The 26,273-nt window shown below is 43.3% G+C and overlaps 1 protein-coding gene across 1 annotated transcript in view; it reads right to left on the reverse strand.

Moving 5' to 3' along the window:
* The window catches only part of SNX30 (sorting nexin family member 30), a 111,638-nt gene extending 91,685 nt beyond the window's left edge, over positions 1-19,953 (reverse strand). Inside the window, exon 1 of the mRNA XM_081282459.1 lies at positions 19,534-19,953. Within this exon, the coding sequence (XP_081138585.1) occupies positions 19,534-19,689 (156 nt within the window). The 5' untranslated portion in view covers positions 19,690-19,953. The remainder of the gene's footprint in view (positions 1-19,533) is intronic.
* Between the last annotated feature and the right edge of the window lie 6,320 nt (positions 19,954-26,273).

The raw sequence follows: 26,273 nt of genomic DNA on the forward strand, positions 1-26,273 counted from the left end.
CTCTGCAGCTCTGATGGCCTGGGAGTTTACAGCAAAAACAAAAACAGGTACTGGATCTCTTCAAGCCATGAGTGATGGGGCAAGACCTGGACCACACAAGCAAGAGGAGACAGATGGTGAGGCAGATGGAAGCAATGGAGAGACTACTCATCCATGGAGCCTGGTGGTGGAGAGGTAAGTGACGTAGCAGCCTTTGAAAACTCCTCTAACAAGGTTGACAGGTACACTGTGGAAAGAGAGCCAAAGGGGAGAAAAATGGAATTGAGATAGGGAGAGAGGTTAGCCTGAAGATTGAGCTCTATATAAGAAATATGATCCAGGAGGCTGAGGCAGGAGGGTCACAAGTTCAAGGTCAGCCTGGGTAATTTAGTGAGACCCTGTCTCAAAATAAAATTTTAAAAAGGGCTGGGGATAACTCAGTAGTAGGACACTTGCCCAGCACGTGCAAGGCCCTGGGTTCAATCCCAAGTACTGGGGGGAAAAAAGTAACATTCTCAATTCAACACCAATGTTGTATGAAGATGGTGGTTACAAGAATGGGCCCTGAAGCTGGGCGCAGTGGTGCACACCTGTAATCCCAGTGGCTCGGAAGGCTGAGGCAGTCATGAGTTCAAAACCAGCCTCAGCAACAAAGAGGCGCTAAGACCCTGTCTTTAAATGAAATACCAAATAGGGCTGAGGATGTGGCTCAGTGGTTGAATGTCCCTGAGTTCAATCCCCAGTAGTCCCCCTCCCCACAAAAAGAGAACAGCCCTCACTCTCTTCTAGTTCTATAACTGCGGACTAGTTACTTCACCTCTCAAAGCCTATTTTCCCTGCTGTCGAAGGGGAATGTGACAGTAGCTACACCATTGGGTAGTCCACTGAAATAATGCAGGAAAGCTCCCATTCAAAGCCAGGGCTCCATAAATGCTAACGGTGATTACAGAACACACAGTACTATTACCTCCGGGAGAAGGCAAGGGTAACCGAGGGACCATGAGTCGGACGCCCTTGATGCAGAAGAGACAAGAACAAAGGGAACAGAAAGGGAAATGAAAATCAGGCCAAGCAGATATGATATAACAGGCTGGGCCTCGGGGAGAGCAAGCACGTTAAGCTTTTCTACAAATGGAATGCTGTAATGAAGGCTGATGGAAGGCAGGGGATGGAATAGTCAAGGCAGGCCCCACAGTCCACCAAGATTGAAGACACAAACCCAGAGGACCCAGCTCATTCTCAAACATCCCCAGAAAATGGGAAGAGGGCAGACCTAGAACACCAGTATGAATAAGAGGGGATCTTACAGAACCTGGAAACCTGTATGTACCTCCAAGGATACACTCAAGGCCAGCTTTGCATTCATGTGATCTTATGCAGCTGGACAGACCCTGTACTCAGAAGGATTCCACACTGGGTTTAATGCTTTGCTGTCACCATTCTGGAACACTGAATACTTATCCTAAAAGATGCCACGCATTTTAATTTTACAATGGGTCCCACAAACTATGTAGTTCATCTTGGATACAGGGATAAAGAACACTAACTGTAACTGTTCTTTATACACTTAAGAAAATCTAAGGGCTGAAAAGAAATAAAGAATTTCCCGTAATCATTAAACCAAAAAGTAATCATGCAAATTCTCTTTGAAACCCCCAAACTGACCTTTAATCTAAAAGACAAAATGCAGTTGTTATCTGAGATAGGTAACCCAAGGCCTCCTTCACCCTAGAATTTACGCAAAAAAAAATCACTCTGATCCCCCTTCATGACATTCTGGAGACGTCCCTTACATCATATTAAGGGCAGTTTTTGCTTGTATTTCCTGCCTGGACCTCAGGTGCCTACAAAGTAAGGCCATGGTTATGTAACTACACATCCCCAGGCATGGCACAAGAAAGGCCCACATAAATCTCTGAGGAATGAACAAAAGTCCAAGTGCCCTTCATAACTGCTGATGAAGGTCATGAAATAAACAAGATCTGCCTGAACAGGTGCTTCAGAGGGAGCGGCTACATTGCACTTTCCCAACATAGATGCTGACGGCAGCAGGATGACAAGACCAGCTCCTCAGAACACACCTCTGTCCTAAATGCACAGTCCTGGGGAAGGTGCAAGCTTCCATCTTTGCAATGAAACAGCTAACTGCACACCCTGAGAAATGACCTGTGCCAAACTAATGACATTTTCAGAATTTAGATATTTAATTCCCAGTAATGCTTACATGTTATAAGGAGGTACTCAAACTCTGGTAGAATAGGTTGATCCCAGCACTTCCAGGATTATGATAAGGTGGGTATAGATCTGCATACACATATGTATATTTACATATATATATATAATTAAGAAATTTTATATATATATATAAAATTAAGAAATGAATGAGCTGCAAATATGAAAAAAATTTTCAACATCATTGACAATTAGGGAAAAATAAATCGAAACTACACTGAGATTTCATCTCACACCACTCAAAATGGCAGTCATCAAGAATGCAAATAATATAGCCAGTCACTGTGGTGCACACCTGTAATCCCAGTGGCTCAGCAGGCTGAGGCAAGGGGATCACAAGTTCAAAGTCAGCCTCAGCAATTAGCAAGGGCCTAAGCAACTCAAGACCCTAAGCAAGACCTTCTTTCAAAATAAAACACGAAAAGGACTGGGGATGTGGCTTTTCCTTGAATGTGGAAACTAGAGAGGAAAAAGGAAAAGAAAAGTGGGGATGATCTCAAGGAAATCAAGGGAGATCAGTAGAGGAAAGAGATGAGGAATTCGAGGGAGGCGGGGGAGTGATACCAGCCAAATTATATTGTTATACCGTGTGGATGTACCAATATGTAATAACAAATCCCATAATTATGTACAATCAAATGCACCAATAACAAATGTGGGAGAAAAAGAAAGAAATTAATGAAATTTAAAAGCATATGCACCTTCCATGGGGAAAAAGAATCTTTTTCAACAAGTGTTGAGAAAATGAAGTTGTATTCTTATCTTACATCATACATAAAATCTTAACTCAAAATGCATAAAAGACCTAAACACAGGACTCAAACTATGAAGTCCTAGAAAAAAACATAGAGGAAAGGCTTCATAGCATTGGACCGGGCAATGATTTACTAGATAAGACACCAAAAGCTTATGCAACAACAACAAAAAAAACTGTGCAGGGCTGGGGATGTGGCTCAAGCGGTAGCATGCTCGCCTGGTATGCGTGCGGCCCGGGTTCGATCCTCAGCACCACATACAAACAAAGATGTTGTGTCCGCCGAGAACTAAAAAATAAATATTAAAAATTCTCTCTCTCTCCTCTCTCCTCTCTCACTCTCTCTTAAAAAAAAAACTGTGCAAAGGACACAATAGAATAAAAAAGCAAACTGCAGACTGAGATACAATATTTTCAAGCCACATATCTGATAAGGGATTAATATCTAGAATATATATACTCCCAAAACTCAATAACAAAAATACCAAATAAACTAATTTTTAAATGAACAAAGGACTTGAACAGATACATCTCCAAAAAAGATATACAAGTGGTCAACAAGCATATGAAAAGATACAAAACAGCATGGCATAGTGGCACACACCTACAATCCCAGCTACTCCAGAGGCTGAGGCAGGAGTATGGTGGCCATTCTAGAGCACAAACTGAGACCCAGACTCAAAAAAAACAAAGAGAACAAACAAATGCAAATCAAATCCACAAATCCACAATAAGATATAACCCACACCCACTATGATGACAACATTAAAAAAAAAAAAAAAAAGGTCAGACACAGTGGGGCATGCCTGTAATCCCAAAAGCTCAGGAGGCTGAAACAGGAGGATCAAGAGTTCAAAGCCAACCTCAGCAACTCAGCAAGGCCCTAAGCAACTCAGCAAGACCCTATTTCAAAACAGAATACAAAAAAGGGCTGAGGATGTGGCTCAGTGGTTAAGCACCCCTAGGTTTAATCCCTGGTACCAAAAAGAAAAAAATAATAAGCCTTAAGAAGGATGTGAAGAAATCAGAACCCCGCACCTTGTTGATGGGACTCTAAAATAGTACAAGTACTTTGGAAAACAGAATGAAGGTTCCTCAAAAAAATTAGAAATAGGATTACCATATGATCCACCAATCCTCTTATAGGTATACATCCAAAAAGCTTGAAAAGGGACACCTGCAGAGTCATGCTCATTGTAGCATTTTTCACAACAGCCAAGAGGCAAAAGTGACATACCATCCACTGGATGAATGGAAAACATGTGATATATATATATATGAATATAAAAAAGGAAATCCTAGGGGAAGGATAGCTATGGGAGTTGTCATGTAACAGGTACACAGTTTCAATTTTGCAAGGTGAGAAAGTTCTAGAAAACTGTGGCACAACAATGTGAATATACTTAACACTACTGAACTGCACACTTATAAATGGTTAAGACAATTTTTAAAAAGTCAATGAAAAGCATCTTATTGTACATTCACTTAAAATGATTAAAATTACCATTAATCTCAAATGTCAAAATTATTGTATGAAATTATATAAAATACAGTTAGCATCTTTTCCCCAAAGAAGTACATACACGCCCAATATTCATCAACTGATGAATGAATAAATAATATATGGTTCATACATAAAATTGAACAGTACTCATAAAAAGAATAATAATGTTGGTGGGTAGGGAGAAGAGGGAGAGATAGGTCAAAGGGTACAAACTTTCTGTTATATGATAAATTCTTGAGACCTAACATACAACATGGTGACTGCAAATAATAATAAAGTATTTTATATTTGCTAAGGGAGATCGCAAGTGCTATCATCAAAGTAATTAAGAGGCGGGGCTGGGGATGTGGCTCAAGCGGTAGCGCACTCGCCTGGCATGCGTGCAGCCTGGGTTCAATCCTCAGCACCACATACAAACAAAGATGTTGTGTCTGCTGATAACTAAAAAAATAAATATTAAAAAATTCTCTCTCTCTCTCCCCCCCCCACTCTCTCTTTAAAAAAAAAGTAATTAAGAGGTGATGGACATGTTAATTGGCTTAATTATGGTAATCACTTCATAATCTATAAATATATTAAAACATTGCATTGTACATCTTAAATATATTCATTTGTGTCAACCATGATTCAATATAGCTGGGGGAAAACTGAGTACTGATATATACTACAACATAAATGAACCTTTAAAACGTTAGCCAAAGCAAAAGAAGCTAGACTCAAAGACCACCTACTGCTATAATTCTATTTATAAAAAATATCCAATATAGACAAATCCAGAGAAAGAAAGCCAATTAGTAGTTGCCAGGGGTTGGTAGTAAAGGAAACAGAGTGTCTTCTAGCAGATACAGGGTGTCTAATAATATACTAAAAACCACTAAGTTGGATGCTTTAAAAAAATGAATTTTCTTCATAATTGCCTTTCTGACAAGATGGTTTTGACTTGTATTCCTCTAATTGCTGGAGATGTTGAACATTTTTTCATATATTGGTTGGATATTTGTATTTCTTGTTTTGACAAGTGCCTGTTTAGTTCTTTGCTTTTATTTATTGGGTTATTTGATTTTTTGTTGTTAAGTTTTTTTGAGTTCTTTATATATTCTGGATATCTGAGAAACAGGTGGCAAAAATCTTCTCCCATTCTGTAAGCTCTCTCTTCACATTTTTTTTCAATTTTTTGAAATGCATTTCAATTCATATTACATATATAGAGCACAATTTTTCATATCTCTGCTTGTTTACAAAGTACATTCACACCATTTGGGTCTTCTTCACACATGTACTTAGGGTAGTGATGTCCATCTCATTCCACCATCTTTTTTTACCCCCTTGCCCTCTCCCTCTCTCTCTCTCTCTCCCCTTTTCCCTATGTAGAGTTTGTCTAATCTTCCCATGTTCCCCCTCCCTACCCCACTATGAGTCAGTCTCCTTATATCAGAGAAAATATTTGGCATTTGGTTTTTGGGATTGGCTTACTTCACTTACCATTATCTTCTCCAACTCCATCCATTTACCTACATATGCCATGATTTTATTCTCTTTTATTGCTGAATAATATTCCATTGTGTATATATACCACAGTTTCTTTATCCATTCATCTACTGAAGGATAAGCATCTAGGCTGGTTCCACAGTTTAGCTATTGTGAATTGTGCTGCAATAAATATTCATGTGGCTGTGTCCCTGTAGTATGCTCTTTTTAAGTCCTTTAGGTATAGACCAAGGAGAAGGATAGCTGGATCAAAAGGTGGTTCCATTCCCAGCTTTCCAAGGAATCTCCATACTGCTTTCTATATTGGATGTACCATTTTGCAGACCCACCAGCAATATATGAGTGTGCCTTTCCTCCCACATCCTCACCAACACTTACTGCTGTTTGTATTCATAATAGCTGCCATTCTGACTGGAGTGAGATGAAATCTTAGAGTAGTTTTGATTTGCATTTCTCTAACTGCTAGAGATGTTGAACATTTTTTCATATATTTGTTGACTAATTGTATATCACCTGAAAAGTGTCTGTTCAGTTCCTTGGCCCATTTATTTATTAGGTTATTTGGGTTTTTTTGGAGTTTCGTTTTTTGAGTTCTTTATATACAGATTAGTACTCTATCTGATGTGCAAATGCTAAAAATTTTCTCCCAAGCTGTAGGCTCTTTATTCACCTCACTGACTGTTTATTTTGCTGATAAGAAGCTTTTTAGTTTGAATCCATCCCATTTATTAATTCTCGATTTTAATTCTTGCACTATAGGAGAAAGTAGGGGCCAAATCCGATATGATGGAGATTTGGGCTTACTTTTTCTTCTATTAGCCGCAGGTCCCTGATCCACTTTGAGTTGAGTTTTGTGCATGGTGAGAGATAGGGGTTTAATTTCATTTTGTTGCATATGGATCTCCAGTTTTCCCAGAACCATTTGTTGAAGAGGCTATCTTTTCTCCAATGTATGGTATGTTTTTGGAGCCTTTGTCTAATAAAGATAACTGTAATTATGTGGGTTAGTCTGTGTCCTCTATTCCATACCATTGGTCTACCAGTCTGTTTTGGTGCCAAAACCATGCTATTTTTGTTACTATTGCTCTGTAGTATAGTTTAACGTCTAGTATATGATGCCACCTGCTTCATTCTTCCTACTACGGACTACTTTAGCTATTCTGAGTCTCTTATTTTCCCAGAAAAGATGATGGACACATGATTGCTTTTTGTATTTCTGTGAGGAATATCATTGGAATTTTGATTGGAATTGCATTAAATCTGTATAATGCTTAAATGTTGGTGAGGACGTGAAGAAAAATGTACACTTACACATCATTAGGAGGAGTGCAAATTAGTGCAACTACTCTGGAAGGCAGTACGAAAACTTCTCCAAAAACTAGAAATGGAACCACCATATGACCCACCATATCCCACTCCTCAATATATATATCTAAAAGATCTAAAATCAGCATATTTTAGGGAGACAGCCACATCAATTTATAGCAGCACAATTCACAATATCCTTACTATCAAGTCAACCAAAGTGCCCTTCAACAGATAAATGGAAATGTGGTGTGTGTGTGTGTGTGTGTGTGTGTGTGTGTACACACACACACATACCACATATATACTCACGGACTCAGCCATGAAAATGAATGAAATTATGTCATTTGCTGGTAAATGAATGGAACTGGAGACTATAATGCTAAATGAAATAAGTCAGACTCAGAAAGTCAAAGGTGGAATGTTTTCTCTGATATGCAGAAGCTAGTATAAAATTGGGTAGGGGAAGAGAGAAAACGAATGGGGAGATTCCATCAAAATAAAATAAAAATCAGGGGAATAGAAGAAGGGGATTGAGGGAAAGGGAGGATGGACAAGATAAGGGAAAAAGAGTGGAATGAATCTAGCTTTCCATTGTACATATATGAATACACTACAATGAGGAGTCTCATCATTATGTATATCCACAAGATGCTAATTTTTTTTAAAAAAGATTAAATAGATTTAGTAGAGTAGAAAAAAGGGAACAGCAAGAGGGAGAAGGGGGAGGTTAAGCCTAAGTACTGGGGACTTAATTGGAGCAAACTATACTCCATGCATTTATAATTATATCAAAATAAATCCCAATGTTATATATAACTATTATGAACTGAATAAATAAATAAATATTTTTAAAAAGATTAATTTTGTGGCTGGGCATAGTGGTATGGGTCTGTAGTCCCTCAGGAAACTGAGGCAGGAGAATCACTTGAGCCCAAGAATTCAAATCAGCCTGGGTATCATGAGACCAATCTCAAAACAAAAAAATAAAGTTTTATGGCATGTAAATTATATTTCTTTTTTTAAAAGAAGCATATATGCCTTAGAAAACATACAGTTTAATTGTTGACCTGCTTCTCAAATTCCTGTTTTAGTCTTGCCATCATCATTAGCCAGTCACCAATGCCAATGACCAGAGTCTCCCCTGTAGAGATCTTTTGTCGCCTGTCCAGCACACCTCACAACTGCCTTTGGGATCCTGTGGCTGGAATAGAGTTCACTTATATCTTCAGACTCCTTCCCCAGCCACAACTGATTGGCCCAGAAAATTCCTGAGCCAAGTTGGACCAATCACAGTACATGACTCTCAAGGTCCAATTGATTTGTCTGGTCTGAGGATGGGCATTTCCAAGTCCAAGACATTCTTCCCTGGGAAAAGAAGCCCCCTCCCCAACCCCTCTGAAGGCAGAGCTATATAATGTGAGGAATGCAAGATGTCTACCAGTTGCCATGATTCCTGACATGCACCAAACTGGTTTGAGAATACCAACCCTCAGTGGCATTCACAAGTTCCGCTCATTCCTATGGTTAAATGAGCCTGTCAACAGGTTTGGCTTTTTGTTGAAGTTAATGCAAGTTGGGTATCTATCATGTGAAAAAAAAAAAAAACTGACCAATACACTCCCGAGTCTAATACTACCCCCACCCCACCCCCACCCCCACCCCCGCGCGCCCCCATCTCCTGCTGCAACAGCCTCCTCCCTAGACTCCCTACAGCCAGGCTCTATCTACCCAATCTATGCTAGGAACTTGATCACAGTAACCTCTCTTAAAACCACCAACATGGTCCTGCTGTTGCCCTGTGTGACACTTGACCAACCTCCAGACTGCTCGGGCTTTAGTATCTGTCACTACAGGGCACAATCTGCACACTTTCTACCTCTCCAGGCATCCCTTTCTGACCCCCTGGTGCACAACGTACATTACTTGACACTGCTAAGTGATGACCCATTCTGGGTTTTGAGGGGTTCTGGGGGCCTCAGACGCTCTTCCTACCTCTGTCCATTTGTAAACCATTTACTTCATTCTCCAGTGCAAACATTATCTTCTTTGGAAAAGCCACTCTCTTCCTAAGCAAGGTCACCTTTGCTTTATTCTCCATACATCACTTTCATAATTACTGTAACAGATGCTGTTGGGGCCCCGTCTGTATATCCCCTTATCAGTACCCAGTGACCTGACTCCCAAGCCCCAGCCCCTGCATTTCTCAGCCTAACTGCTTCATCTGGCTGCTAAATCTACTTTGCCGCACGGGGCAGGTTGGCAAGTGCTTGGGAATTAATACCCAAACACTCCACCCAAGCAGCCTTCAATCAATGACCAATGAGAGTTGCTGCTGGAAGACCCCTAGCTCCCTCACCATGGAGAGGCTCCCTGCTGGGTGATGACTGGTCCATGCTCAGTGGAAACTGGCTTGGTAACATACCCTTTAGTGGTTAACGTCTCTTCCCTGTGTCACTTCCCCTACTCTTCTAATGCTGTTTCCTTCACCCCTCAAATAAATGACCAGCAACTGTTCTCAGGGTCTACTTCCAGGGCAACACCACCACCTAGCACTGGCATACAGGCTGAGTATTCCTTATCCAAAAATTCTTGGGACGAAAAAGTTCCAGATTTTGGAATACTTACACATAGCTTACTGAGTGAGCATCCCCAACCCCCAAATCCAAAATCTAAAATTCTCAAGTTTCAGATTTCAGAGCATTGTGGATTTCAGATTTTTGGATTAGGGATACTCAGCCTGTATTGCAGACAACATTAAAAATACTCGTTTAAACTTCAAAACATCCCTGTAGGACATTCCAAAATATAGACAGGGAAATGAAAGCATTAAAAAGGTCAAGACATTTGTCAAAAGTCATAGAGTTAGCAAATAAGTTCAGCACTTTTTACACACAAACATTTGTTCGTGTGTCTCTCTTCTTCACTGGACCATGAACATCTCAAGGGAAAGGCTTTTTTTAAATCTTTCTCTCTACACCTGCAGCATTTAGCACAGAGCCCAACACGTAGCAGATGCTCAAGAGACTGGAATTTTGAAAAGCACCTGTACTCTGCCACCCAAGCGTGCAGCATGCTCTCCCAACCTCTGTGATTTTCTCTAACAGGAACCCTGAAACACTTTTCCCCAATATCCCTCTTTCCCCTGCCTCTACGTACACACAAAACTCCACACATTGGCATTAATTCCTGATTCCCTTCTATGGTAGCCAAATGAAGAATTCTTCGGGGCAAGGCAGGCCTGAAACACCATATGATCTAATACCTAATAAACAAGCCCAGTGGATCACACATGCATCTGTGGCCCTGGCCATGCTAATGTTTACATACTTCCTTTGCCTCCACCAAAGCTCAATCCTCAAACTGCTGTCACATCTCTCATTTCAACATCCACTCTGTCTAAACTCTGGCCTCACTTCTTCTCCCACTCCCATCTGTTTGGATCTGTGGGGATTACATGCCTGTTTGACAAAGAAGCGCTTCCCTGAGAAGGGATTTGTTCAAGCAGGCTTCCAGCAGCCGGCTTTGGACAACCTCTGTCCTGAACTCCTGGCTTCATGAGACCACATGAGAAGCATCTGTACACATCACACTTGCTTCCCAGTCTGAGCATTAGTTCCCTGGACTAGGAAACCAGTCCTCCTCTGGACACCAAAAGTAATCATCTTTACTAATCTTCCTTCTCCCAAGCAACAACTCCAACCTCAGCTGTAAGGATGCCCTTAGGCCTTAGCCTAAGCAACTCCATTTTAAAACTCCAGTTTGAAACCTGCATCTCACCAGGTACAACTATGGAGCCCTCCAGCATGGCCCCCAGGCACAAACAAGTCACTTCTCTCCACCCTGACAAACTCAGAGTGCAGTGTCTGTTTTTCTGCCCTCGCCCTGATAAAAGCAAGAAAATCAGGGCAGGGACCACCAGACCAGATGCTTTAACCTCAGGACGAATGACGTCACTGAGAAATTGAGTAGCAGCTGATAGGGATTGAAAGGGTGGTCAGAAGCCCCCAAATTTAGTATAAATGATGGAGCAAATGAACAGACATTCAGCCAGCCGACAATGATGCACACAAACCTGAGAGCCTGAGGAGGACCTGGACTGACATCCCAACTCTTCTCATCAGCCTGATCCTCTGCGTTGTTCTCACGGCTCTCAAACTCTACAGCAGCCTCTTGACTCTGGTGTGGCAAGGACTCAGCTCCACCCCAGGAGAAGCCTGCCTTGGTTCCTGATCTGATCACAGGGTCTGAGTGAGTGTGCATCTGCTGGACTTAGAGCCTACGGCTTGAGACTTTTGATGTGACACTTGAGCTTAGCTTGCAGAGGGAATGTCTGTCATGAGCCTGGCATGATTAAATGTGTTTGCAATGCTTATAATCAATCTAGAATTGTTTGCTGTGAATTGATTATGTCCATTTCAGTGCCTAGCATTGAGGATTGTCATTTTCTTGATTAAGAAACTATAGAGTGGGGCTAGGGATGTGGCTCAAGCAGTAGCGTGCTCGCCTGGCATGCGCACGGCTCTGGGTTCGATCCTCAGCACCACATACAAATAAAGATGTTGTGTCCGCCGAAAACTAAAAAATAAATTTAAAAAAAAAGAACCTATAGAGTGGGGGCTGGGGTTGAGCACTAGCCTCGCACATGCGAGGTCCTGGGTTCGATCCTTAGCACCACAAAAATTTAAAAAATAAAGGTATAGTGTCCAACAACCACTAAAAAAATAAATATTTTTTAAAAAAGAACCCATAGAGTGAAATTTTACTGAGTGATTTGAGTGAATAAGCATTGAAAAGGGCAGAAGCGCATGGACATTCTTTATTTCTCCCCCTCGACTGCATAAGGTGCACCTTGCCCATCGAGTCATGAGCCAGGCTAACCCCTTCCTACTGTACCTCTTTACTGCCAGTCCCTCCCCATCCTAAGCGCTGATCACATATTTCCCTGCTCAAAGACCCTCTGAGGCTGCTGCTGCCTAAAGAAAGGAGCTAACCTCCACATCATGGCACTCAGAACAGTTTGCAGTCCCCTCCTGACCTGTCTACCCAGGTCTCCGTGCACCAGTCCCCGCTTGAGATGCTCTGACCCTCTCTCCACACATGGCCCAACCCAATCCTCCTCCTGCGAGCACAGTCAACCCCACCTTGGGAACTGTGCTCCTGAACTCCTGGCTTCATAAGACCACATGACAGGCATCTGTACACATCACACTTGCTTCCCAATCTGAGCATCACTTCTCTGGACTAGCATTTATTATTATTCCTTGATATTGTATTCCAGATTTTCTTTCTACATTTCTGTCTATTTGTGGGGTGGGCTAAGACAAAACTGCAGAAAGAAAACCTGGAATATCAAGGAATAATAACTACCACCTTACACCTAAGCCCACCCCACACCTGACTGTCTCCTCAAGCCTCATGAACCGGTGAAGCCACACCTCTGCCACCTGAACCGATGCACAGACATATACCTTAATAATGGGTCTGATCGACAGGAATTAAACACACCCTCCTCAACATTCCCAAAGTAAAACTAAATTTTCACTCCATATTTCAAGGTAAATATACTGTCAACCTTTTCCCCCCCCAGTTTTAAGTAATAAATCAAACTGAGAGTAGGGTCAACAAAAGGGAATTGACTACTTCCTGTGACCAGGAAGCCAGGCACAGCTGGCCCAGAATTCACGTGCTTGCCCTCTCCCCTCCGGGCTCCACGTCCGTCTCTGGCTCATCCTTAGGCAGGCACGATAACCCACTCAGGAAACAGCTGCTCACCATCTAACAGAAGCAGCCCTTTCCCTCAACACCCATCTAACTAATCTCGGGAAAGATGGACAGGCGCCCCTTGGGGCACAGGTCCACTCAGGACCACAGCTGGCCCAGTGAAAGACAGAAAAGACCAGGCAGCAGGACAAGAACAGCCAGGTGTTTCTCCCCAGTGCCCAACTCCCCGCCTCTTCTCCAGCAAGTGTCCCTGGCTGGCCGTGCAGCTTCCCCTCCAGGACCCCTTCCTCTGTGGTTCCAGCTCTTAGGAGCCCCGCCTCCAGGCTAGCTCCCCCAGAAGCTCTCGGCTTCTGCTAACACCACCTTCTTCACTGTTTCTGGTCCTGCCATTGCTGCTCTCTGGGCTCCTCGCCTGCCCTTAGCATCTTAGGTTTTCCACCCGCTAGGTGACTACTTCCCCGTACTACAGCCTCTCCATACAAAGCACCTTCAGTCTTTTTTATTCCCTGATGGGACTGCAATGGACATGGAAACTGACAAATAGACAAAAATGCAGAAAGAAAATCTGGAATATCAAGGAATAATAACCACCACCTTACATTGATTAAAGTGTCCTGATGTGCCGGGCACTACTGTCCAAACTCACGGATCAACCCAGCTATAGAGTACTTCTGTGACTCTCTTTTTACAGATGAGGAAATTGAGGCTCAGAGAGGTTAAGCAATTTGCAGTTGCCCAGATCATAAATGGTGAAGCTGAGATTCAAATCCAGATGACCTGACTTCAGAGTGCACACTCTAAAACAGGAAGCCAAGGGCGGCAAGTACTTTAGCAGGATCAAGTGCTGCCTGCCAAGAAGCCAGGTGAGATAAGACCTAGGAAGCACCTACTGAATTTGGCAATAAGAGAGTCAGGGCAGTCCCTGAATAGCAAAATTCAAAACCAGAGGGCAGGAGGCTGAGCAATAAGTCAGAGGTTAGCAGAGTAGAGGTGAGAACAGCAAACCTTCCTTTCAAAGAGTATAAAGGGGAATCACAAAATTGGGCATGAGATGGAGGGCAAGAGAGTGACAGGGCACTTCTCTTCATATTCACTTTGAGGATGTTTAAACATGAATAGGAATGAGTCAGTTGAGAGGGCTTAATGTCAGCTTTGAGTTACTACAATGAAATGCCTGAGGCAACTCATTTTATAAAGAGAAAAAAATTTAGGCTGGGGTGTAGTTCAGTGGTAGAACATATGCTTAGCCACAAAAGGCCCTGGGTTCAATGCCCAGCATTAGGGGGGAAAAAAGGAAGAAAGGTTTGTTTAGCTCAGAATTGGAAGTTCAAGGGCATGGCACCTGCATTAGCTCTGTTCTGGTGAGGAGCCCACAGTGGGGTGGTAGTGGAGTGTGTGTGTGTGTGTGTGTGTGTGTGAGAGAGAGAGAGAGTCAGAAATCACATCTTGAGCCAGGAAGCAGAGAGAAAGACTGGGACCCCACAATAGGTCATGACCCCAAAGACACAGGATCTCTCACTCAGCCACTTTTAACAGGTTCACATCACCTCCCATTACCAACACCCGGAGACCATGTACCCAACACGTGAACCTTTGGGCAAGGATACAGAAGCTTATTCTAACAGTGACAGAGGGGGTCTGCACACTCAGGTGTTGACAGTAGGGTCTTCACTGGGCTAGAAAGTGAGTAGGTTTTAGCTGTCCTTGGCCCTCCATGCACACACATATGCTAATTTGCTTCACTACAGTAACCTTTTTACTACCTCTATGTATCCCATAACATCACATTATATACCTAAAATACATAAAACAAACATTTTAAAGGTATCTAATAGCATTATTTCAGTGCTGGACTAACTGTAGGTATTATAATATAAGGGTGTGGCCAGAGAGAAGGCAGATGAGCTATAAAAATGGTGAAAGTGATTAGAGATAAACAGGGCAAGAAATAGACAGATCAGTCATGTGACTGGTTAAGTCCTCTAAGATGAGGATGTGCTTTGAAAAGACAGTAAGTTGAGGGGCTAAAGATTTTAATGAATGAGAGTGAACAGTAATGAAGTTAGAAAATGACAGGAATAGGGTAGGGATGCAGCTCAGTAGTAAAGCACTTGCCTGCATGCACAAGACCCTAGGATCAATCCCCAGCACAGCATAAAAATAATAAAAAAGAAAATTACAGGGAAGAAAAAGGTAGCAGTGAACATTCAGTGTTTCCTGCTTGTCCTATGTGCACTCCTCCTCCTTCTGGTTACGGGAAGACCATGATTTTACTTTGGGTTTTTGTTGTTGTTGCTGTTTGGTGCTGGGGAGTCAAACCCAGGATCTCAGGCATGCTCAGCAAGTCCTCCAGGGCTGAGCTAGGCCCTCACCTTGATTTTACTGTGAAAACCATCTCTTTCCTTCCTAAGCACAGAGGGGCTTCCAAAGTATTTGTAATAGTCTATGTCTTATTATGGACATTCATTTTATTATTCTTTAAACTGTACGGATACATTTTATTCTTTAAAATCTCCAGACATTTTTAAATGCTCCACTTGTATACTTCACTATTGTAGAAAAAATAAAAATCCCTCTCCTCATTACAAAGCTAAAGCGCTCAGATCAGGTCTGAGCAATTAGAGTCACAAAGACAGGTTTAGGTACCTGACCCAATTTAAGCCAACAAGACACCAGCCCAGAGCTTTCACTGGAACTATCAGGAAAGAGGAGCTCTCTGCTGGAGCCGTGAAGCTTGTCTGTGAAACATATCCCTCCACTAGCTTGAGGAGGCAAAAAAAAAAAAAAAAGCTAGTACAGAAGAAAGCAGAGCCAAGAGATGGCAAGTGACAGATTCCAACATCATCTGGATACCTTGTTCCAGCCATTCCTGAAGCCAAAGTCCCTGGACCTCTTCAACAGGAACCAGTAGACTTTTCCCAGCTCTGGTTCATCAGTATGCTTTGGTTTCTGACCTTTAAAGGAGTCCTAATTCTGCAGCACAAACAAGGTATTCCCAATTCCACAGCCTGTTTGCTCCTTTGACCACGAGAGTCCAAACAGGCTCCAGACCCTGGAAAGCCCCCTCTCTGTGGCACTCAAAGTCAAGGCCAAAATCCTCAGGGAAGCGCTGCCAAAGGCAAATGCAATTTGATTCCTCTGTACCCCTTAGTTTGTAAGCTTCCAAGGCTCACACTGCCCCAGGCACGCTGGCCTCCAGGTCTCCCTGACTCACCAGGCCTGTGATCTCAGGCCTCTGCTTCCGGCTGCCCTCCACCTGACACTTCTCCAAACATCCACCTGCTGACTCTCTCATTTCTGTCAAGTCTCAGTAAGGCCTACCCAAATTCCCCTCCCCACGGCCAGTGATCCTGAAGACCCCCTCCCTGTTCAACTTTTTCTTTTTTCCAAGGCATTTACTGCATAATATAGTACAAAGTCACCAAAATGTACCCCCCTGAGGGCAGGTTTAGGGTGACCTGGGCTGGTTTATTCATCTCAAGTTCTTAGAACAAGGCCTAGCTCAGAGGAAGTCCTATTTTTTTTTTTGAATGAATAAAAAAAATGACATGATCCTCAAAAGACCAGACCTTGGTTTAAAAAAGGCAATGGCGAATGGAGGGAAAGGACCCTGAAGCCCACCTCCTGGCCCTGATTTAAATGAAGTATAGAATGAAAAGACACCTCCATTTCTAAGACTTCAGGGAAATCTAGGTGACCTAAGGGGGCAGGAAGGAGGAGGACAAGTTCAGTAAAGAGGGTGGGGATATGGGAAGAGGTGTTAAGTCACAGAACAGGGCTTAAGAGGGTTTAGGTATTCCCTTCTGGAAGGCATACAGAAATCAGAGGCTGAGTCAGAGGAGAAACATGATGAAATCCATGGATGAAAGTAAAAAGAGGACAAATACATCAAGTGAATTATTTACAATTTTAGTTATAGAGGAGAGATGTGATGATATAAGGCCTGTGGGTTTAGCTGGCATCAGAAGAATTAACCCTAGCAACCCTAGGGAAATATAAAAGAATTCCCCCATCACCCCATGGTTTGAATGATTTGAGAACTTTATGGATGGAGCATCCACCATATTTGGTCTCTGCCCTACTTGAGCACTAAGAGGCCATTCAGAGTGTCAGCTGGACCAAGAGGCCAGGTTATCTTATTTCACAGCACCACCCTGTGCCACAGAACCAAGTCCCCTCTGCATAATAACTATGCACTGAGGGCAGCCTGTCAAACCTTCACTCTTCAACCCCGATTCCTTATCATCACAATCCTAAAATCCAAAGACCACAGCACCTGACTTACCCACCCACTCCCCAATGACCCCCAGGCTGCCTAAGCAAGAGAAAGCAGGGCAAAGAGTAGGCTTCCTGTTCTGACTCACCTCTGCCACTTGCTAGCTTCTCTCTACAGAAATTCACAAGAACACCTGTGTAGTCAAGACTGGAGGAAAATGTTACTCCCAGTTAGAAAAGGAAATTACAATGCTAAGCCTCTAAGGAAAAGTGGCTTACTATAAATCAGGCCCTTGAGACTGGTATTATTTAGATCTTCCCCATAGCTGTCCAATAATTAATAATAGTGCCTTCAAGATTGTCTCTCTCAAAGAACTGATCCTGGGAAGGAAGCCATCAGTAATCAGACTTGTGCCTCACTCTTGACCCACCCAGATCTTGGTGGTGCAGGGCATACGCCCTCCAAGAACTTATTAATGAAACAATCACACTGCTAAGTCAGGTGTCACCCACGGGCAAATCATTAAGCACATATTTTAAACAGCTTCCAAGATGGCCCCAGTGATCTCTACCTCCTGGTATTCACTCCCTGGTATTCATATCCTCTCCCCTCGTTGTACCAGTGTTGGTCTACGTGACCCACAGAACACAGTAGAGGCTAGTTATATAAGATTGGCTCATTGACTCTGGAGAAACCAGCTGCCATGTCAAATTGCCCCACGCAGAGTAACTAAAGCCTGCCAACAGCTACATGAGTGAACTTGGAAGCCTATTCTCCCTCAATCCAGCCTTCAAATCACTGCAGCCTCCTGAAAGACCTAGGTGAGAAACACCCAGAGAAGCTACTCCCAGATTTCTGACCCACAGACATTATTTCCAGGTACTATATTTTGGGGACTTGTTACAAGCAATAGATAATTGATTCACTATCCTACACAGAACTGAGAAGGAAATCAGAAGGTTTAACCTCAATTCCTATCCTATAGATGTCCATTTAAGATCAATTTCTCTGTCCATAAGAAACAACACAGAATTCATTTAGCCATTCAACAATTAGTTTTTGAATGTCAAATACATGCAAGATATTTCCAAGCTACGAAAGTGCTCATATACTCTATATATCTTCTATAAAATGAAGGGAAGAAAAAAAAAAAAAACACCAAGCCTAAGTTTTCTTCTTTCTAATGCTTTACAAACCTCTAGGAGATAACATCAGTCCCACTCCCTAACTAATTTGAGTGCTCGGGATCCTTCTAACTGTAAACCCATCAAATTATATTTTCTCATACTGATTTTTATTGTACCACATACCCTCCATCTAAGGGGAGAAGAACATTATGTCTTCTGATTTCATTAATATTGAGACAAGGAAGAATTCATTTAGTATTTTAATAGGAGGAGAAAATCCTCCTAGTGCTTGTCCCTCCTCACAAGTGCTGAAATTCAAAATTTCAGCAATTAATGACCAAGAGGCAACAGGAGTACTGACAGAATCACTGCTCACGTCCTGCTCACAGTTGAAATGGGGACTGGGGAGACGTGTCCTCCCTTCCCCGCAAAGGACTTCACAGTCTCTCACAGAAAAAGGAGGGTTGTGTCACTCTAAGAAAATCAGAAGCCTCTCTCTGCACAAAGAAGGTCAAAGGGCGAGCTTTCTCTCCATCAACCACAAAACCAGCCTGTGCCAAACCTAAACAGTGTGTAGGCCGTCGGAGGTGAATGAAGCCCCAGACAGAAAACCACAGCGAGACTCTCCTCCCGCCGCGGCCAGGGTCGGAGTCAGGTGACTCCTCAGGGCAAACAGCAAACCTAAACAAAGATCACACCCCACATGACTAGTGGGGAAGAAGACAGTTCTCGCCGCAAGCCCGAGGCTGCCCAGTCCTACCCCGGAAAGCCATTAACTCCGTTTTTTGTTTTTGTTTTTTGTTTTTTTTTTTTTTTTTTTGCAGTCCCAGGAAACTGGAGGCGCTACAAGTTATTCAGCAGCTCAGCCCCCAGGGATGCACCTGGAGGAACTTGGGACCCCATCCCAGGACACAGGCGCAGAGCACTGCACGCAGCCTCCCGCCCCAACACGCAAGCAGGACCCCTCCCCACCAGCTGTCACCGAGCTCAACCAGTCAGCGCCACAAGCTCCTCTCCTGGCCGCTCTCCCCTGCAGCTGCGACCCCACGGGGGCGGCAGAGGGTTCTGGGGGCTAGGGCACGCCCGTACCCCGGGAAGGGGCGCCAGGGTGGGCGCGGTCCCTGCCCAGCACGGCTCCAGAATTGTCATCCCCCACCCCGTGAGGTGGAATGAGGCTCCCAGTCCCCAGTACCACGCGTCTTACCTTGTCACCGAAGCTGCGGGCCATCAGCAGGTCCGGGCTGGGCGTGCTGTCGCCGCCCACGGCCTCCTCGCTGCTGGAGCCGGCCAGCGGGTGCGGCATGTCGCGCAGGGAGTAGGGCCCCGTGGACTGCAGGGCCTTGGGGGGGCCGCCCGCCATGGCGCGCACCGCTCCGGTAGCGCCGCCGCCGCCGCCGCTTCCTCCCGCTGCCCGCTGCGGTGGTCTCCCGAGCGCCCCCCGGGCCGAGACCCCGTTCGGGCCAAGTCCCTGCACTGGCCTGGCAGGAGCCGCGGCTCGCAGACTCCTCGTCCTGCCTGCTGGGCTTCTCCGCGCCGCGCCCCAGCTCGGCGCCCAAGCCCGCCGCGGGTCCGCCAGCGCCTCGGCCCCGGCGCCCAGCCCGCGCCGCCACGCCGCCCACCCGCTCGCGGCCCCGCCCCCGCGGCGCCTCGGCCGCCCCCAGGGGCGGGAAGAGCGAGAGCCGGGGAGGCGGGGAGGGATGAGTGCGGAGGGAGGCGGGCAGCTCCCCCTCGCCCCCGCGCGGCAGGAAGTGAGCCTTCAGCCCTCTGCCCTGTCCTCCGAGTGTCCGGCCTCGCCAACGGGAGGCAGGCCTTGCGGAGGCTGCTCGCAGCTTCAGAGCAATTTAACGGAAAGCCGAGGTGGAAGACGTTGGAGGATCCTGTTCCATTCCACCCGTATTTACTGATGTGCCCACCGGCAGCCAGTCTGTGGGTTAAGGGCTTTGGGGGCACTCAAGTGAATCAGGGGCCCCTAAGGCCCACGCAGAAATAACCCAAAATAGAAAGAATTACAGTGCATATCATAGGAGTAACATAAAGAGTTATGAGGCTCAGAGGAGCTAGAGAACATGGGGTCGGAAACCTAGAACAGAATTCAGGAGGAGTTGGGGGGGTTTCTTCCAAGTCACGCTAAGATAGATTCTCATGCCATCTCGCTTCTGAGCTATGCCAGTTTTATGTAAAGTGAAATCTCAGGAGACTGAGCATCCTTCAATAAAGAAAAGTGTGTGCTACAAATGATTTATGGCTCTGAAACTCACACTTTGGGCCAAATAATCTTTTGCAAAAACTATGAGGTTCAAGTTATTTTTCATATATTCATGTTTCCTTGCCTTTTGCTGAACTACATTCTTAACTTTTTTGCTGGCAAGGTGAAGATAGTCAAGACGTTATTTCCAGCTCTTTGGGGTGTGAATTCACACCTTTTTTTCCACCTTACCTGTCTCTGGAGCTTCAGTTTGTAAGGCCAGTCATCCCTCCAGCAAAGCAATGGGTAGGCTTGTTTAGTGGAAGGTATTTTTCCCCACCCATTCTTACACTCTTGGGTTTACCTGTGAAAAAGTGGTGACAGATCTGACGTGGGATTCACTAAAGTCTTTACGGTACTGTTTCCTCTAGAAACAAGTAGAGGAAAAAAGCAGTGTTCAAATGGACCAAAATATCAGTCAGCGACTCACTGAGCTTCCAAGACCTTCCCTTATGTCTTTGGAAGCCATAGGGTTGGACCCATAGTCCCCTAGTGTCATCTTTATTTCTCCTGTAAGGATCTCCCTTGGTTAGGGAACATGGATTCAGAGGGCACTGGCAACAATTTTAAATGCTGCATTCCTCAGAGGAATGCCAATGTCTTGTACTCTTGGAGTTGGGTAAAACTTAATACTTTCAAGTTCAAGAGCTACTTACAGGGCTGGGGATGTGGCTCAAGCGGTAGCGCGCTTGCCTGGTGTGCATGCGGCCCAGGTTCGATCCTCAGAACCACATACCAACAAAGATGTTGTGTCCGCCGAGAACTAAAAAATAAATATTAAAAAAGTTCTCTCTCTCTCTCTCTCACTCTCTCTTAAAAAAAAAAAAAAGAGCTACTTACAGACCCTCAGTATCTGTTCTTCTGAATCATCATTAAGATAAATAGCATACATATAACTAGAAATGAGTGTTCTATAGTTATATAACAGATTTTTCTTGTCAAATGGTGCTATTTATTTTAACAACCAGGCCACCTTAATATAATAGAGATCTTACCACAGAACTTTGAGTGAAAAGAGATCCACACTTGAATTTCTGCTTAATCACTACAAGTGGGTGACCACAAGTTAATCTCAACAAACCTGTTTCCTAACCTATAAAGGGAGAAGATGGAGAGCAGGTCATCATACTGACAAAGGTAGGTATGAGAGTTAAATAGGGTTCACTGTATCATGGTCTTAGGAGGAGGCTGGCCTGGAATCCATGCTCCCTAAATGTTAACCCATTAAGTCCTCAGTTTTCAATTCTTCAAATATTTCAGTGAAATTGACATACATGCATTAACATAGGTTGGAAATTTAATCTAGAGCTCATATATTAGCATATTAGCAGTAGTAATATTATATATAATTTTATTATGTATTATTTGATTATACTGCATACAATATTTAAATATCACAGGTGTTCCACATCTGGGACTCTGGGGAGGGGAGGCAGGCAGCTCCACTCTTACTTGCCCTCCAGAGCGGCAGAAAGTGTACTCTCAGCTCCTCTGCCCTGTCCCCTGAGTGTCCTTTCCTTTCCCTTAAGTTTTCAGTAGTCTTATGAAATAACAGTCATAGAGTTTTTGTAATTAAATATGCTGTACTCCAAACTCTGTATGATCAGTTTGGGTCAGAATGTGGCTTTTCTATGCTCCCACTTAAAAACAAAACCAATAAAACAAACAAACAAACAAAAAAAAAACAGTTTCTAAAAGGCCATATGAAACAGTTTCTCGGTTTCTTTATTTATTTTCCAATTTCCTGGTTGGTCAGTGGCATCTAGCCGCAATGATCTAGTGGGTAGTCATCAAAACTAAAGAAAGTGAATTTCTATGGAAAATATTTTGGTAGAAAGTTTCCACCATTCAAATTTAGCCCAAGGCCTGTCTTTTCACATTCTCCATTTCCTGTTGCATGTAAGTGTTTTTTCATGGTGGGAAATTGTCACTAAAATAACAAAAAGTGTCCCAGAGCATATTATTCTGCTTCCATTAAAAGTTTTTAAAACAACATGGTGGAGAGGAGGAAGCATGTGAAGTTTCTGTATCAGAGCAAAAGGCTGTGGTGTTGGGTGGAATTTAGGAACAGGAGTTTGGATTTTTAGGGCTGAGCTCTGATGAAGATGTTGGAGGATGAGGAGGTCCCCAATGCCACCAGTACCCACGAACATCGCATCGGGCCTTCCCATCCACATGGAATGGTAGACATATAAGCTGATCCCTTTAGGGGTCCAAATTGGAACCCTATAAACCTCATCAGCAAGCCTATCAGCTCTGTGCATGAATACCCAGACCTCAGAAACAAAGCAGTCCCAAGGGAGCATGCTGTCATTCTCTACCCTGGTACAGCATGTGCTTGGGCCTTCTTCATGTTTGTGTTAGCTGCTTATCCTCTCCTGGTTTTCAATACAATCATAGCTTTATTCTATATGACATCTCAAACCCTGCCTCAAAATAACACCACCACTTCTGAAGTGGATGGCTGATGAGGACAAAGGAGGTTTTCAGAGAGCATTTAGAGTGACATGTAGTAGACTACAGAGGGCTGTCTCAACAAGTGGTCAACTGAGAAGGCGCAATCCCCAACAAAGACAAAACTGTGAGCAGTTTAATTCAACCAGTGGTGTCCCAGGAAAGAAGCAAGGTCCACTTGAGGCCAAGATCTAAAAAATTTTTGCAAACAAGAATTGGAACTTGTCCCAGAACCAGCAGAGCAGTTTTTGGGTAAATGTTAGGATCATTTTATCTGTTTCAAAAGGCTCTTGTCTCCCCCAAAGCATGGGGACCCTCATGTAGGAGGGATGAACATAGTTTCAAACTTTGTAGTACCTGACAACCACCTGATCTTGTTAAATACAGATTTCCAGACCTCACCCAAGGGATTCTGCTTTTGGAATGGGGCCTGAAATATTTTAAAAATTTTAATTTAATCATTTAAAACATTTTTTATTAATTCATTATAATCATACATATTAGTGGGATTCAGTGTTAGTTGTGGGTGTGTGTGTGAGTGTGTGTGTGAGTGTGTGTGTGTGTGTGTGTGTGTGTGTGTGTGTGTTACTAGGGATTGAACCCAGGGGCACTATACCACTGAGCTACATCCCCAACCCTTTTAATTTTTTTTATTTTGACGGGGTCTCCATAAATTGCCCAGGCGGGCCTTGGACTTGCAATCCTCCTACTTCAGCCCCCTGAGTCACTGAGGTTACAGGCATAGATCACCATACGCAGCCACAATGATTAATTTTAAAATAAGATTAATTTTTAACAACCTCTTACATGATGCTTATGCCAATGCCAGTCTGTGGATTGTACTTTGGGGAGCACAGTTCTCATAGTTCCATCCAAACCTCATTTTTTAAATAGCATTTGTAAAGTGCTTACTTTGAAGAAATTTCCTATTTTCTGAAAACTTGCTGAAAGGGCAAATTGTCTATTTCAAAATTGTATGACAGGATCTTTTTGCCCCTAAACTGCTATGGTTATTTATGTTGAACATCTACCAGGTACTTAACATTTAGGAGATGCACTCAGATGAACTAGATTGACTGGTTTTTTTTTTTTTAATTTTTTTTTTAAGAGAGAGTGATAGAGGGAGAGAGAGAGAGAGAATTTTTTTAATATTTATTTTTTAGTTCTCGGCGGACACAACATCTTTGTTGGTATGTGGTGCTGAGGATCGAACCCGGGCCGCACGCATGCCAGGCGAGCGCGCTACCACTTGAGCCACATCCCCAGCCCCCTAGATTGACTGTTGACAGATTCATTTCATAGCTCTGGCTGTGAAGTGGATCACAGTGAAGTGCATATTTCCCAGAGCTCCCTGAGCTGCTCTGGCCTACCCTACAGGCTCCTGGGAGTTGGACCTTACCTGGCCATACAAATGCAATTTATTGCCATCCTTGAAGGATACCTACTTCCTCGCTTTCTATGAAAGCAGGTCCTGTTATGTGGGTGTGGATACATGTCCCTTTGTCATGGTTACCCATCAGAGAGGTTGGGCTCAAGAAGATGTTGAGCTGACCAGCCCAAAGACAGCAGTGAGTCTTTGGTTAGTTTGGAAAACCTACTTAGTGGATATGTGTTCCCACTATGGTACTTGGTTCTTCATCAGGAAAGATCCCCAAAGGCATGTAGAGATGAACTTTTCTACATCCCCAGAACACAACAGAAATCCATAAGTATATTCACCAAAAGATGGATCCAAGAATCTCCATTGCTGTGCTACTGATAATAGCAAAAACTAGATGCAACTCATATGATTTAAGAGTGGAATGCAGGAATAACTGTATATTCATACAACAGAGCATTCAGCAGTGAGACTGAAGGAACACATGGAGAATGAATCTCACAAACAATGATGAATGAAAGAAGCCTGCTATCAGCCAGCTGCAGTGGTGCACACCTATAATCTCAGCAGCTCAGGAGGCTGAGGCAAGAGGGTCACAAGTTCAAGGCCAGTCTCAGCAACTTAACAAGAGTGTCTCAAAATAAAAAATAAAAAGGAATAGAGATATAGCTCAGTGGTGATGCACCCAAGGGTTCAATCCCCAGTGCCAAAAGAAAAAGAAAGAAGCCACCATTGACTCCATTTATATAATACATAGTGCTAGGCCAGAGTCAGAGTAGTGTTACCTTTGTAGGAGTTTATGGGATAATACTGAAAATACTTTGCTTCTTGAACTGGAAGGTAGTTCTTTTTTTTTTCTTTTTTCTTTTTTTAAATATATTTAGTTGTCAATGAACCTTTATTTAATTTATTTATTTATATGTGGTGCTGAAAATCAAACCCAGTGCCTCACACATGCCAGGCAAGTGCTCTACCACTGAGCCATAACCCCAGCCCTGGGAGGTGGTTCTTTATAAACATTTGTAGCTAATAAATCATACATTTAAACCTAGATGCCCTTCAGTAGATGAATGGATTAAAAAATGTGGCATATATACACAATGGAATATTACTCAGCAATAAAAGAGAATAAAACCATGGCATTTGCAGGTAAATAGATGCCGTTGGAGAAGATAATGCTAAGTGAAGGTAGCCAATCCCCAAAAAAACAAGTGCCGAATGTTTTCTCTGATATAAGGTGACCGACTCATAGTGGGGTAGGGAGAGGGAGCATGCGAGGAATAGACAAACTCTAGATAGGGCAGAGGGGTGGGAGGGGCAGGGGGTTAGCAATGATGGTGGAATGGGATGGACATTATTATCCAAAGTACATGTATGAAGACATGAATTGGTGTGAACACACTTTATATACAGAGATATGAAAAATTGTGTTCTATATGTGTAATAAGAATTATGATGCATTCCACTGTCATGTATTTAAAAAATAAAAGCAATAAAAAAGAAAGAAAAACCAGAAATTCTTAATTTAAATAAAACCAAGTTGCAGGGCTGGGGATGTGGCTCAAGCGGTAGCGCGCTCGCCTGGCATGCGTGCGGCCCGGGTTCGATCCTCAGCACCACATACCAACAAAGATGTTGTGTCCGCCAAGAACTAAAAAATAAATATTAAAAATTCTCTCTCTCTCTCCTCTCTCACTCTCTCTTTAAAAAAAAAAAAAAAAAAAAAAAAAAACCAAGTTGCCAATTTAAAAAAATAAATCATACATTTATTATTTGTTATCCTTTATGTTCTACTTCAGCAAAAATTTTTGTAAATAAAGAGAACCTAATCTGCAACCTTCGCTTCATAAGTGAAGAAGCTGGGCCC

This window comes from Spermophilus citellus (genome assembly GCF_964194105.1).
Source record: "Spermophilus citellus genome assembly, chromosome: 2".
NCBI lineage: Eukaryota > Metazoa > Chordata > Mammalia > Rodentia > Sciuridae > Spermophilus > Spermophilus citellus.